The 16,457-nt window shown below is 38.5% G+C and overlaps 1 protein-coding gene across 2 annotated transcripts in view; it reads right to left on the bottom strand.

Moving 5' to 3' along the window:
- EPHA3 (EPH receptor A3) overlaps positions 1 to 16,457 on the bottom strand; it is a 320,163-nt gene that overhangs the window by 67,758 nt on the left and 235,948 nt on the right. For both annotated transcript variants that reach the window (XM_065406996.1, XM_065407004.1), the window contains one exon: positions 3,974 to 4,098. In XM_065406996.1, coding sequence (XP_065263068.1) covers positions 3,974 to 4,098 — 125 coding nt within the window. The remainder of the gene's footprint in view (positions 1 to 3,973; positions 4,099 to 16,457) is intronic.

Raw genomic sequence — 16,457 nt, 5'->3', positions numbered from 1 at the left:
GTGGAGGCTTTGCCTGAGTGAGGTCTGGACTGTAAGCATCAGAGCGGTCAATGTATCTGCTTTTTCCCTGTCTGCCAAAGAATAATGTGTAATATCCATATCTATATATGTGTATATATACACTATGTATATGTATATATATTTGTGTGTATATACATACATATACACACACAAAAAGCACCGTCAGAAAAAAAATAAAAAGCACTAATCTCTATATTAGTGTTTTATATATTTATTTTTCTGACAGTGTGTTTTGTATGTAAAAATAGACAACTTAGCGAGTTTGGGCACATTTTATACCTTGCAAAAAGTTAATTCTGCTAAGAAAATGACTCAGACCCACCTGTAACCACATAGTCCAATGATTTAAACACTTGCTGCTTTATATTGTTTGTAGTTTTAAGACTGTGCTGTGCTAAAATGGTGTTTTTGGCTTCCTAAAATGGCAGCTGGTTCCCGCCTCAGGAAAAGCCTGGACAGAAGCTATACATGTGGGGAGCTTTGAGGAACTCAACTGCTTTTGATCACAGAGGTTCATGTGAAACTCCTTTTTTTTTGTTTTTGTTTCAAAAGTTGCTTTATTGCTTGGAAGACTTCAAACTCAAAGCAAAACTCTGCTGGGTTCACTGAGTTTTGCCAGCTGAACTAAATTTCAAGTGCGTGTTGAGAGTAGGCACACTCACCTAGCTTTGCATTTACTGTAAAGTTTCACAGAGCATTAACTTGAGTTTGGAAGGTACTATATACACACCCATGAAAGTACTAAATTGAATACTGAAGTATCGATACTGAGCTTGGAAACTACCCTACATACTCTCAGGGCCAAGGCATGCTTATTTTACTCACATGACTACTTCTATTAACTAGGGCTGCCTTAGAGCATATTTACATGACTTTGTAAATCCAGGTCTGTGGGACCCGAGCTTGTGGTCTTGCTGTTTCCAAGCCCATGCTTGAGTGTCCACACCGCATTTGAAATCTGGTTTTACATTTGCTGGGCCCAGGTCTCAGAGTTGTACAAATGTCCATACTGCATTATACAGACCTACCTCAGGTCTGCAGCTTGAGCTGCGTCCACACTGCAAAATGTCAAGGCTTGGACCCGAGTCACAGTGGGACATGGCCTTCAATCCACCCTCTACCCCCTACCTCCCTAGGACCTGAGTAAAACGGATTTGTGTGGACCGAAGGGGGGTTGGTTTCAAACCTGAGTGTGAGCCGGGCTTAATGTGAAGTGTAGACACACCTTTAGAGACTCAAATCCCAATTCACAAAAGTACTGAGGCATGTACCAAACATTAAGCATGTGAGTGATCTAATTGACATCAATAAGACTACTCACATGCATAAAAGTAGGCACACATTTAAGTACCTTCCAGAATCAGGGTCTTAAATAGGACTCCTTGTGAGTGCAAACTGGACTAGATTTATCCCTGAAAAATTATCTACAAAAGCCTCTCTCATGGTCCATTTGATTTCAGACTAAGAATGAAAAAGAAATTGGTAATTAATTTTATCTGGAACTTCGGCCCCTCTCAACAAAATAAAGCTTTTAATTAAATGTTTAAATATACAGATAAAAAAATCAAATACAGTATGATATGTGTATATATAGTTTGAATGGATAGTCAGTTTTATCTGACTTTAAGTTATTTCTATGCAATGCAAACTTTTCCTTATGCATCCAGGAACCTGAGAAGAGAACACATGGTCATGGCTGTATCCGTTAATACCACTCAATGCTACTCAGTAAATAAATGTTCAAAACTGTGATATGGTGGATATCATAGTATCTTAGTTTATGGTAAACTGCATAAGACATATGTTTTATATGTCAATTTGTATGTTAATAGTAATCAAATCAGCATAACACCACACACAAGCCTTGGTTTATCTTCCATGGGGGAGGAACTTCAGAGATATTGCACTCTATTCACCACAAGCAGCAAGAATATACAAGAAGAAAAGAGAGTGTTTGCCATGCAGAACTTTAACCAAACACTCAGTTTGTTGATGAATTAAAAACTTGACCCGCAAAGTGTTTCTACATAAGCATTTCCTCATAGTATACTAGATACCATCTTTAATGGTGAGAAAATCCTGCTGCTGTTAGTTTTTCATGTGCAATGAAAATTGGGCAATTTTAATCTATATTTTATTGAAGGTACTTCAGCTAAGTTTAACATTTATAGTGGCAACATTAGTAAGAGTGAAGGCTATGTTCTTTTTTCATATACATAGTCTTTATACTGTATTAGAAGGAATGTTTTATGTAACTCTTGTGGGTAGCACACATAAGGAACAAAAAGGAGTTGAAACCTCTTCAAAAGCAATATATAAATGCAATAATATCCCCCTTCATCCAGAATCTAAACTGTACACTAATATGACAACGCTTAGAAAATTGACATCACATAGCTGACCTAGCCCCAAAAATGAGAGAGTTGGAATTTGAATGCAACTTAAATCCAACTGTCTATAGCTTGCTCTCTACCCTCAAGATCATAAACAGCTTTCATTTTCTTTATCTTTTCTTTTATTAAATTAATCTGCTGCACAAATGGCAACATCACTGTTGAGGGGCACAAATATCTTAATCAAGTGAAACTGCTATTAAAACCTAGTTGCCATATATATATCAATGGTACTTCTGGGTACATTTTCAAAACAGCTTGTGCAAGTCATTATGACGAGCCACTGTGTAACATGTACATATATTTATCCATGTGGGAAAAGTTGCACATTTTCTCCCCAAATAATTTTAATAACCAGACAGTTGGTTTGGAAGGTATCAATATATGCCCAGGTTCTATATATTTGTACATCAAAATAGGGCACCCTTAAGACCTAGAGTAGCAAACTTTTAATAAAAGTGAGTAGACATATTGATTCAGAAGATCTATTTGCATGAATTGTGAGAGTAAGGATTTGCAGGATTGGGCCTTTAGGCCACAATTCAGCAAAGAATTTAAGCATGTGCTTAATGTTAAGCACATGTATCTTTCCACTGATTACAATGGGACTACTCACATGCTTAAAGTCAAGCACATGCTTAAGTGCTTTGCGGAACTGGGGCATTATTTTGTACTACTCCCGTAGCTGTGTTGGTTTTACAATGTCAATAATGGGGGGAAAGTGGTAAAAATTCACTTTTAACACTGTGTAGGCAGCTTGCCAAGAGCTAAGTATTTGTATAGCTAAACCCTTTGTTCAATTCACTTGATTTAAACTAATTCAGAATAAGGTACTCTTATTCTGGAATAAGGGTGTCCACACATGAAGTTAATCAGGAAGAGTTATTGAGATTTAAATCCACACCCTTCTTTATTCCAGATAAATTTGCATGTGTGGACAAGCCCTGAGACTTCATTATCTTTACAAAATATATGATGTATCGACAAACCACTTAAAATATAATACTATTGTCAAAATAAAGCAAAGTAAATTTAGTGGTGCACTTCCCTAGTTTTATTTTCTTCCTTTGCATGTATTCATTTATTCACTAATTAGTAAAATTCAGTCATTCACAATGGGTCTCCCAGTCTTTACAGTGCATTACTGGAGTGATGTAAATGGTAAACAAGACACTAAACAGAGAGATCTAATTCCTCTCAATTCACTTTTTTGCAAATATTGTTTATGCTGCACTGAAACACCAGCTCATTAGTACATGCTTATTTGAAACATAATATATTTGAGTAAATACAATGGAGAAGAAAAAGGCTGCTTTACATTTCACCTGTTTTAATCTCTACACTAATTTTGGAGCATTCGGACATGAATTTGATGCACAACACTACTTACCAACTTTTTTCAGATTCTCATCATATTCTCCCTATTATTATTAAATTGAACAGTGTCAATATTTAGTTGCCACTGCGAGTGAGTGAATGGGTGCATCCTACCAGCTTTAGTGAAGGGAAGAAGAAATTATTTCATTACACACACCTCCCCTTCAATCCTTTCCTCCCACCTTTTCGTAGTACTTGACCTCGTAGTCCAAGATGATGCCGTTAGGCTGCTCGGGTTCTTGCCAAGACAGAGAGACACTATTTCGGGATGTCCGGTCTTTCCTAATTATTGTGATGGGGGATGGGGCTGTAAGGAGAGGAAGGTAGGGGAGAGAAAAAAAAAGCAAATGGAGTTTATCACTGTTCTAATCCTTGGCAAGGAGGTATTGTTTCCATTTAAAAGACTCCTGAGTATAGGCCTGGCCCTGTATCAACACTCAGCAGCTGGATTATAGTCTTGGTACACATGTCTTGAAGCATACTGGCCTGAAGGAAAGTGAGCTGAAACTTTCTGTTACTGGTGGACTAGTGGCAAGACAGCAGATGTTTTCAATCTGCTACTATAATGTAAGCAATAAAATACATCTGATATATTAAAAAAAAAACCCAAAATAATGGTACTACCTATTTGTTATAATGTTGCAGCATTATTATTACCAGGCTCCGCAGATCATTGATAACGTTTTCATATGCAAGGATATGACAGGACTGGAATACATTACATACAAGGAGTCTCATGGTATCCACAGTTAATAATAATCAGCAGCATATTGCGGAATACATCCTTTTTTATGAGAGTATTTAGTAAGGATTCCCCTGATGCAAATTGTTCCCACATACATCGCATTTCCTTTACGGTGTTTCTTTTAAAATAAAAAATCTAAAATGCAAAGTACATGTGATTAAACTTACACTGCCAGTAATTTTATTTCTGAGATACATTAATCACAAGTATGGATGACAAGCTATGGCATGCCACCCACTAATCCACCATCCAAAACCTGCAAGTACTAGAGGTCTGGCAGTAAAAATCCTGATCTCATGAGATTTCCAACATAAAGAATTTCAATTAGGCTTCAGACCACCATTTTTTGGATGCTTTTCCAAACCAGCGCTGAAATCCTGGACTCTTGAAATCTAAGGCAAAGCTTCTATTTACCTCACTGGATCAATTCTTTCAAAGATTGGCCATCATCAGTTAGGAGAGGTAACTCAGCAGCTATGATATTTTTGCTGTTGGTAGATTTGTTAGTTTCAACTATGATCCATTCCCAAGTATTAGCATAGTGCTGTTATGGATGGATTTCCAGTGCTGCAGGAGAACTTCTAAATGCCAGACAAATTGTTCTCATAAAAATTAAATAAATAAACCAACCCCCCGTTTCTAATCATACTTGATTTTGCTAAACTCTTTAAAGGACTGGAACATTGAAAAAATATATCCACCCCAGCCAAATGTATGTACTCTATATTCTGTATTTTTATATTCAACCCCGTTCTTTGCAATATACTCCCTAACAACATTTGCATTTCAGAAATACTCTCTCTTCATTCAAATCTAAGTAAACCTTTATCTTGCAGCAATTAACTATTAATGAATCTGGAGTTTTGGAGGATGGGGTGAGGGGGGGGGGGGTCTATCTTAATTTTACTTACATTGACCAGATCTACAAGCTCATTGTGCTTGTTGAAAAGCATTAAGCGAGGTATATAGGATTGGTTTGTAATGTATATCCTTGAGTAATTCCACAGTTTCATAAGTATAGGCCACTGCTAGAGGCAAAGTATCAGTGTGATTAGCCTTTTGGACTGTTGTAGTATAGCAAGTGCTATGTTAAGTCAACCCCTCCTGCTTGCTGCTTTTATGCCCTTGTAAGTCATTTTTATGCCCTTCTAATTAATGGTATTTGTCATATTTGTATTTGAACAGCATATCAAGCCCAGTACCCCATCTGGTAACGTTTCCCATTAAGTTAACACTCACAAAAATTATTAATAGTTAATAAATGATTAACAGAAATGGCTTTTCTCTTATAAATTACCGTAAGATTTACTATAATGTTTTGTTGAGACAGACCTAAATAATCGTATGTACTTCATAAGTGCTGTGTTAAAGCTTTCTTATAACAGTGTGTTAGTTATTTTAAACTTATTTATACATCTCTATGGATGTTACAAGTAACACATCTCACACCAGTTTATTAGAAAAGTGTTTGCTATGCATTTATCAATAGCAATTTACATTTATACAGCTCCTCTCTATCCTATGGATCCTGAAGAACCTTAGAAACGATATACACATAGCAGTTAACTGGTATGTGCACTGGTACTTGTGTGGAATAGATGGGAGGGGAAATTTTAATCACAGCAAAAATATTGTTAGACAAATTTATTTGACGGGGTAGCAGGCCTTGTGGATAGGGGGAGGCGGTGGATGTGGTGTATCTTGACTTTAATAAGGTTTTTGATACTGTCTCGCATGACCTTCTCATAAACAAACTAGGGAAATACAACCTAGATGGAGTTACTATAAGGTGGGTGCATAACTGGTTGGAAAATCGTTCCCAGTTATCAGTGGTTCACAGTCATGCTGGAAGGGCATGATGAGTGGGGTCCCGCAGGGATCGGTTCTGGGTCCGGTTCTGTTCATTATCTTCATCAATTATTTAGACAACGACATAGAGAGTACACCTATAAAGTTTGCAGATGATACCAAGCTGGGAGGGGTTGCAAGTGCTTTGGAGGATAGGATTAAAATTCAAAATGATCTGGACAAACTGGAGAAATGGTCTAAAGTAAATAGGATGAAATTCAATAAGGACAAATGCAAAGTACTCCACTTAGGAATGAACAATCGGATGCACACATACAAAATGGGAAATGATTGCCTAGGAAGTAGTACTGCAGAAAGGGAACTGGGGGTCATAGTGGACTACAAGCTAAATATGAGTCAACAGTGTAACGCTGTTGCAAAAAAAGCAAACATCATTCTGGAATGTATTAGCAGGAGTATAGTAAGCAAGACACGAGAAGTAATTCTTTCGTTCTACTCCATGCTGATTAGGCCTCAACTGCAGTATTGTGTCCAGTTCTGGGCGCCACATTTCAGGAAAGATGTGGACAAACTGGAGAAAGTCCAGAGAAGAGCAATAAAAATGATCAAAGGGCTAGAAAACATGACCTATGAGGGAAGATTGAAAAAACTGGGTTTGTTTAGTCTGGAGAAGAGAAGACTGAGAGGGGACATGATAACAGTTTTCAAGTACATAAAAGGTTGTTACAAGGAGGAGGGAGAAAAATTGTTTTTTTTTAACCTCTGAGGATAGGACAAGAAGCAAGGGGCTTAAAGGGTTTAAAGCAAGGGTGGTTTAGGCTGGACATTAGGAAAAACTTGCTAACTGTCAGAGTGGTTAAGCCCTGGAATAAATTGCCTAGGGAGGTTGTGGAATCTCCATCATTGGGGATTTTTAAGAGCATATTGGACAAACACCTGTCAGAGATGGTATCGATAATTTAGTCCTGCCTTGAGTGCAGGGGACTGGATTAGATGACCTATCGAGGTCCCGTCCAGTTCTATGATTCTATGGATCTTTAATGTCCACACAAAGTACTGGTCTCATCTGAAACATTCAACCCACAGCATATTACTTAACTACATCTGGCTATACCAGGATCTTGAACCTAACCTGCCAAGAAAACCAGGAATTTGAAACCTGATGTTTAAACTACTAATCTGCCCCCTCTAAAAGGGCTGCAAATGTTATTTCATTAAAAAAAAATATTAACCTCCAGCTCCTGCAGAAACAGTTTATCTAGTTTGGGAAAGGGTTATTTGTTTTTAAATGATAAACTGAATTCTCCATGTTTTGGGGCAGAGAGAAGTTTAAAGAATAATAAAGAGCAATTTACTTTCTAAAGAAATGTTCTGTCCATTTTCCATATAATCTCGGCATGGGGTTTCCAGTCTGTTCTTGGAAATAGGGGACGAGTTTAAACTTCTTAGGTCCTTATTCAGGAAATCATCTCTATTCAGGATACCACTTGAGCACATGCTTACGTCCACTGCAGTTAATGGGACTTAAGCGCATATTTAAAGTGAGAAGAGTCAGTCAAAGGTAATTGACAGTATAAACTATTTAAAAAAAGAATGAGATCAGTCTTTAGGTCCTTCAAATAACCGTAAGAAGGTAGAGATTGAGGATTTCTCTCCAACCTGAACATTCTCAATAATTAGAATAACTTCAGACTGAAGAAAGATGTGTCCTATCAGCAGGACCAGCGGAGAACAGCTTCAAATTAAAAAAAAAAAAAAAAATCAATTTCTTAACATGCCATTTGGATTTTACTTTCTTCAAATGCTGCCAAAAACAAGCGGTGCTAGAATGTTTTGAATATACTTTGTCAATGGAGGCATTTTTGGCTGATGTAAACACAGACAATTTTAACGGTACAGTTTGCTAAAACAGGCATTTTGTGAACTGATTGTGTAAACATTCATTTAACACAACTCAGAGGTAATCTAAATGAAACTGTTTTACTTAGGAAAACGTATACAGATTTCAAGGAAAGACTGTAGGAAAAATGTTTAGGTTAAGACTTGTAATAAACCATGTTAAGACTGCCACGGGCATCATTAGGTGTTGGATAAAGCCTCATATATCAGGGTTCTAATGTTTGTATTGATGGTGTGATGTATCTATTATCAACCTTAACTTTCTCACAATGTAGGGTTTTTTTTGTTTTTTGATAACAATCTTATTGCATATGTACATCGTGAGTGAGTACTGAGAGATTAATTTTCCTTTATGAGTAAGGAAGGATGTATATTTTCAATACACATGTGCAATGTATACATCCATAAAATTATTTGTCTATATACTGTATGACTGGTTCTTGACCACTCTACTCAGTTAACATGCACAGACAGAACTCCCAACACTAGGGGAACTCAGACAAAATGCAATATAGGTTTATTGGGAAAATGTACTTTGTGCATTCAATATTGTTAGTTGGACTTTTGTGGCAACTGGGGACATGGATGTTGAAAAGGTAACAAATTGTATGGCCTGCAGTGATCCAGGGAGCTTAAGCTCACAAGTGTAAAAACCTCTTCACTCATAACTGTTAAAAGTGCAAGCAAGTAACATGAAGGGTGTAGCAGAGAGGACAATAAAACTCTGCTGAAATTGATTTCCCAGAGAAACTGACCCCAACAGATCATTTGTTTCCCTCCAGTTTAATAGCAGCTGTATATAAATCTCCTTATTGACTTTTTTATTCCTTGGTTATTGTTTTCATATGTGACTGGTTTACAGATGTATATACTGTAAGTGAAATTTCCATGTCCTATGAGAGGGAAAGTTCAGAATTAACTCCAGGAAGCCATGTATATGCAACTGGTGAAATGTTTAAAGCCATCTTGTTTCTTGTTTAGTTCTGCTGGTCACAAATTACATTTTATTAAAAATCTCAAAGTTATGTAGGATTTAGATCTAAAAAGGGTACAGGCCACTGTCTTCCAATGGCGAGGCACTCACTTAAATCAGGGCTGAAGCTGGCCCTGTATCTTTAAGGATAAAGCACTCCAAGTAAGTTCCAGTAGAAAGGATGGAAAATTAGTGCTTTAGAGAGGATTTGTTCAAGAGTGGGTCTGAGGCATTGGGAGTGCACTAGCTAGTTAAGAATGTTCCCTGAATGCAGGTTTTCCCCTGAACTATTTTAAAAAAGAGATTTTTTATTTATTGTGATCTGATGACATTATTACCTAATCTTGACTTTATAGTCTGAATAAACCCCACCCCATTCCCTATAGAGACTATGCCCCCTGTCTCTATAGGGAATCTCTATAGAGATTGACATGGAATGATGTATTTTAAATAGATTTAAGTTTTTACACTGAGGGTTTGGGTTGCTTGGGTAATGAGATACTGAGCCTCCCCTCTCAACACCACTTGTTCGCTTTCATCCCATCACTGGCACTACTGGCACCCTTGCTAGAAGTCCCACTGGAAAAAACAAGGACTGAATGGACATGAAGAAAAAACTGCTTTTCCACATATACGCCTCACAGAATACAGAAGGCACATTCATATCATAGAGCTATCTGGGGACATTGCCATGCTGCCAGTGCTACGTGGCTAAATAAAAAGCTTAAGTGTTTATCTCAGTCAAGCATCTTTCACAACCAATTCTCTCTCTCTCAACAACAACAAAAACAAACTTTTTTTTTCTTTCAACCAGACTTTACAGCAAGGAGAAACCAATACAGGGATGGTTTTGAGACTGAGCTCTCACAATTTTGGCTTTATCAGCATACCACTATCTACCAGCGTTCTATTTGTTGGACAGTCAAATGAAATGGCAGTGGAGGCACATCTGCATATCTCGATAACTTCTATTAAAATTCTTTCTTTATGAACCATCACATTTCTCTTTAGATTTGTGACTCCCCCCCCCTTCTCTCACCCCCTCCCCCGTCCCAGGTTGGTATCTAACAATGGTTTATTCTTTAACATTGCTTATAAAAAAGCAGGAGTTGAAATATTTTTAATAGGGGATTGTCTTTGATTGCATTACAATGTACTCTCTTAATGAAGTGCAGTTAAACATGCTGCCACCATATATAATGTTTTGCTAGAACAAATAATTACAAGGTTAGGCACATTCCAAAAAGGGTACAAACAGAGCATTGTATCAGGTGGCTCATAAGGCTTGTGGAAGAGAAAGGAAATAGTTATATTTTAATGACATCTTTGGAAACCTGCTAAACCCTACACCTCCCTCCCCCAGATACAATCATCCCACTCTTGAATGTGTGCACAGACACAGTCCTTTACCCTTTAATCTCCAGGATATGTAGTTAAACTAACATTGCACTTTTGTATGTGTTTTTGCACCTTTTGTTTAAGTTACTACAGACTCAATATATTTTTATGACGTGCACTGTGAAATGTCATCTGATTCTGTAGAGTCATTAAGCGATCGTCAAACCAAATCGAATTCACCCTTCTTGTCCTCTCTTTTCTCCGGAGGACTGGAATTTGGGACTGTATCAAGCCCTGAGTCCGAGAGCATATGTCAGGATACAGTGCTCTGACCCTGGATCTGGATCAAATCTTTGGTGGGACACACTCAGGCGTATGGAAAGGGTAATGGTTTCTGACAGAGGGCTGTCAGGAACGAACAGTTTACACTAAAAGAAAACAGAAAGATACAGTGGTAGGAGGAGGAAGAAGAGATGTTAGCAGGGGGCATGTTAACCTTGGAAGACGTGGAATTCAAACCTGGATGATAAGGGGCTGGTTTTGGTTGTATTCCAAACCAGGCTTTTTGTCTTAAAATCCTGTGGCTCTGCTTGTTTTTTTGTTAAAGTCAGTCTCCACTCCTGAGAATAGGCACCTGGGAGGGAAGCTTTCTCTGGGAAGCCTTTGGCTATTGGAACTTGACAGCTAATCTGCAACTTCTGGGACAACGTGGAATAACTGGTTCTGTTCTGGACATGTGTGACACTCTACAACAATGTTAAACTTAAGCTGTTTATTTTAGACAGTTTTAAAGGAACTTTTGCACTGCATGGATGGCCTCTTGCATCACAAAGAGGAAGGCTCAAATGTATTCTGCAGATGAGAGGACTTTAGAGTGACCAGATGTCCCAAATTTATAGGGACATTCCCGATTTTTGGGTCTTTTTCTTATATAGGCTCCTATTACCCCTCCACCCCCTGTCCCGATTTTTCACACTTGCTGTCTGGTCAGCCTAGAGGACTATAGCGCTTGGCTGCAGACCCTGGGATGACAGCAGGCATTGCGCAAATGACAAAGAAAAGAGGGGAGGGCAAAGAATGCAAAGGGAAAAAAAGAAGCTCCAACAGGAACTGCACTAAAATACAGCTGGTTACTTTCACTCTTAAGCACAGAGGAAAGCCACATTCTGGGCAGCAGCTGTCACTGGACAAATGAGTATCAGGGGTAATTTCTCACCATAACAATTCATTTTTTAATTAAAAGCCGGCTTTATTAAGTTTTGCATTTTCACATCCTCACCTCTCTCTCTCTCTCTCTCGCTGTGTGTTTTTGCTATCTCTTTTTAAACACCTGCTGCACTACAGGCAAAATGTTTGACTTACTCATATGCTTACCATGTGGGTGATAAATCACGGACATACCATGTCCATTTGAGAAGTATCAGGCTGCACAAGGCACTCACTAAAGAAACTAAAAATTATGGTTCCGTGGCATTCACAGTTATTTCACAGAGGAGGGAAACCTCCTGTATGCTTTCATAAGGTTTCATCCTAAGGTACTCGTAACAACAATGTTATTCTTTCTATTCTCTGTATGAAATGGGAGGGTGCAAGGAAGAGGAGAGAAAGCTTCTCAGCACTTCATATTTTCACTCAATATTTTTAAGGCTATATCAATTAGCCAACCAATTTAGCTTCCCCTGCCCAACCCCACTGTCAGGTTCCTTCATGCTTTCCTTTAGCCTCGTGCCTCCTGGTGTGAGCTTTCAAGAAAGAGGGAATTATTCACCATGACTGCAACACCAACTGTCAGATGCTTACTAGGCTATTGCTCTTCAGGAAACTAAGTTATCACCTCAGTTGGAAAAATCCCTCCAATTTCTTAGAAATGTCATTAAGAACTACTCGTGTGTGTGTGTATGCCAGTATCTTAAACTGAACTCCTGCCCTGAACGGGCGCTGTTGGATTAAGGATTTCTGAGACAAACATCTTTTTTGTTCTGGGCAGCAGACCTGAAGTCCCTTAACTGGTCTGCCAGCAAATGTCATCAGAACAGCTTCAGTCTTGTTCCAGAATATTGGGGTACACAGTGAACAGAAGCAATCTAAAAATGGTATGAAATCTTAATTATTTCAGAGACATTATTCTCTTTTCTTTCACTCTGCTTCTCCACAATTCTTTGTCATTTCATGGTTACACCAATGCAGATGAATTTTCAGTTCTTACTTTAATACACATTATCTCGGAACGACATTATTCTTTCACAGAACGGCTGCCCACCAGCTTCAGCTTTAAATGATCTAATCAGCATGAGCTGCTAAACTGCTTGCACTGGTAAACTCCAGCTAAAAAAATGCAACCTGCTCTGGACTTAAATGCTTTAGGCTGAAAGCATTTCATAATAAATGAAAAGTGACTTCCACTCTTCTAAGCACTTCCAGGAGAGATGCTGGTGTCCAAACTAGACAACCCTACAGCCTTTCATTTTGAGCCACCTCTACCACTGGCAGGTTGGAAACAGTTACTCAGTGTCAAAAGTCTACAGAATAAGTTTGGATTTCAGAGCATGCCAGTCTACAAGAGTCTGATGAGGTGGTGACGCTTTAGGGCTTGTCTACACTACTGCCTAAGTTGATGTAACTTACATTGCTCAGGGGTGTGAAAAAAACACTCCTCTGAGTGACATCAACTTACAGCACTCTCCTGCCAACATAGCTTCCGCCTCTCGTTGAGGTGGAGTAATTATGTCGATGCAGCTGCACTCCTGTAGTGTGGTAGTGAAGACAAGCCCTCAGACTCACATGAACAATAAGGCCTACAAACCAAACTCCATATAGGATTTCCAACAAAAGACTATTCACAGTTTTAAATCAATAATTGTAGTTTAATTGAGGAGGATTTTATTAAGTCCTGCATAGTTTATGGACACAAAACTCCCCTTGGCTGTCATAGGAGTTTTGAGCATACAAGGAATGTTGGATTTGGCCAGAAATTGGTGGAAGGATGTTTGCAGTGTGGATCAAAGAAACAGATAGTTTTAGAATTGTCTTTCTAACTGACCAGGCTTGCAAGCTGTCTAATAAAGACAAGCTTCAAGAGGCAATGCAAGTTGTTAGCCTTTTTTTTTTTTTTTTTTTTTTACAATTCAGAAGTACACTGATTGCCTCTCTCACTAGTCATTCACCTTGCAATATTAGTGCCTTTGCATTGAAAGAAAAAATAATAAGATGAATAAGGGACTGTTACATGTTTAGCCTGACAATAAATATTCTCCTTGCTGTAATTTCTTTCTTTTTTATTGTTTTAACAAACTGAGAAGTTTACGCAGAGATCCTCAGTGTCACGTGACCTTGCATTTAGAACCTAAAGAAACACATACTAAAACATAAATGGATACGTGGATCAATGTTGTTGATGATTATCCATTGACATCCAATCTACCATTCCAAAACCTACACTTAAAAGGTAAGGAGGGTGGGAGTCAAGGCGTGGGAGATGGTGGGCATCAGTCACAAGCTCCATATTGGAACTTTCTCAGAGATGAGCAGAGTTCAGACCCAAGCTGTTGTTTGGCACATTGAAGAGATCAATGTCAGCCATAAAGTTCAAATCCCGGGCATAGCTTCCCAAAGGTTTGTGAGGGCTGGAATCAAAGGCTTGGAGGGGGATCATCTCTATCCAATAACAGTGGGAGCATGGAGGATGCTCCTACACTTCCCTTTTTGCATTGCTACAGGATGAGTGTTTGTGATCCTTCAGCAGCCCCGGGGCTGAACTGTAAAACACATTTGAAAAGCGTAAAATCCTTATTTATGCCAGGAATGTTTGAAACTCAAAAGATAAATGTCATTCAAAAAACAGGCATGTGCTAGGTATCCAATATGTAATGGGGCACAGCTGTAATAACAGTCACTGAACCACAGGCTCCCTACATCATGTCATTAGTTGACTTTTAATAAGTCTATCTTCTGGTCCTTTTTATAAGGGCCATTGGGAAAGAAAGAAATATATCATGCACCAAACATCTGTGGCTTTGTCATATTGTGTCTCCTAAAAGATATATCTACTTAAGGGACCTGTCTTAGGATACAGATTGTAAAGTGCATACAACCATTGCTAAAAATGGATTATATTGAATCAGAGAACATCATACTTTGTATGCGAGTTGCTAAAGACTGCATTTTAGTGTAATACAAAAAAGCATGTTTTCGCACCAGGCTCTAATAGTTCCTAAAAATAATCTAAGGTACACTTCTGACCTTTCAATAGAGCTAAAGGCCTCACTCACTGCAATATATCTTATACAAAGCCACCTATTCCCTCAAGCCACCAGACACAAGGAAGGCAAAATCCTAAATCTGAGGTGATTTTGGGAGTTTGCTCCAGATGCCCACTGGATTTCTGCATTGTAATAGGGTTGTAAAACAATTCTTTCTTTTTAAATGTTTGTTTCCAAGGTGAAGTCAGAGCTGGGATAGTAGTTTGATGATCTGCACTTCAGAAAAGTAGACCAAGGTGTAACCCATCCACTAGGTCTCTATCTGGAGCCATTTATCCCCTCTGCTCTGCCAGCCTGGATATATCCATCAGTTTCGCCTTCAAGCATCTCTGCACATTTTTTCATACCAACCTCTTTGCTTGGATACTGTAGTTCACCAAGCCACCAGCTCTCGTCTTTCAAATCCTTCCTGAAAACCCAATTATTTTGTGTTCTAAACTTCAAAAAGTTGATAATTCAAAAAATGTTATGAGACACACAAACAGGTTAAATACCATGTAATCTGTGTGTTGGACTCAATATCGAGTTGCATTTACTGTCACTGCATGATTTGACTCCAAAAGATGAGATAGACACAGAATTCCGAGGAAAAAAATGTCATGTCAGTGATGTGCCCTAAGCGAGCAATAACATACAACAGTTATTTATGTTATTGCTAACTTAAGGCACATCATTGCCATTTCCCCTTCACATTTTGCACAAGCAATTTCTATCCTATTTAATTTTCATACACATCACATATGGGCCACATTCTGCTCTCTGGTGCACACTGTGTGGCCCTCAATTCAAATACACTATTTTTCCTTTGTGTCTTGAACTCATATTGACTTTCTCTGATTGGACGAGCATAAACCTCAGATTCAGCCCATAAATATTTGGGCACGCAAGCTTAAAGTCGGATTTTTTTAAAGCTTTAATCCCAGTAAAGTAGGATCCGTGTGTTTCTGCTCATGGCAAGCAAACATGAAAGCATGAACACAGGCAAAGCTAAGTTGTTTAAAACATTCACATGACTCTTAATGGAGAACTGTTACACTAGTTCTATGCATGTAAGGAGAGAGGAATGTCCGAACCGTGCTCAGTTCTACATGTTGAATAGTATTTTACCCACAGTGCTGTTGGAAGGAAATTGAGCCCACTCTGCTTATCCCAAAAGTCGGACGCTTCAAAAGAGGATGCCAAATAAGTTCTCATCATAAGTTTTAAAATTTATTCAGTTGGATGTTATTATTTATTTGTATTATGATAGTGCCTAGGGGCCCCAATTATAGACCAAGACCCTATTTTGCTAGGTGCTGTGCAAATAGAACAAAAAAGACAGTCCCTACCCCAAAGAACATTTACAATGCTGGACTGAGCCAAATAGAAAACACTTTGCTCTTATTTCCTTCCACTCCATGCTCCTTATTAATATCCTTTTCCCCATGCCATGGCTATGTCTGGAATTCCTCCTCCTCTTCTTGTGAGCTCAACTACCTCCCTCTCATTTCTTCAAATCCCTCTTCTAACCACATTTCTTCCATGAGGCCTTTCAACATTGAATTACCACATATAACACAGATTTACATACACACACAACCCATCTCCCTCTCTAGAAGGTGTCTATCTCTCTGATTTAGACTGCCTGCATCTGATATGGATTC

The sequence above is a fragment of the Emys orbicularis genome, chromosome 1 (assembly GCF_028017835.1).
Source record: "Emys orbicularis isolate rEmyOrb1 chromosome 1, rEmyOrb1.hap1, whole genome shotgun sequence".
In the NCBI taxonomy this organism is placed as follows: domain Eukaryota; kingdom Metazoa; phylum Chordata; order Testudines; family Emydidae; genus Emys; species Emys orbicularis.
The sequence above is the reverse complement of the archived record's forward strand: the minus strand, read 5'-3'. Positions and strand labels throughout refer to the sequence as shown.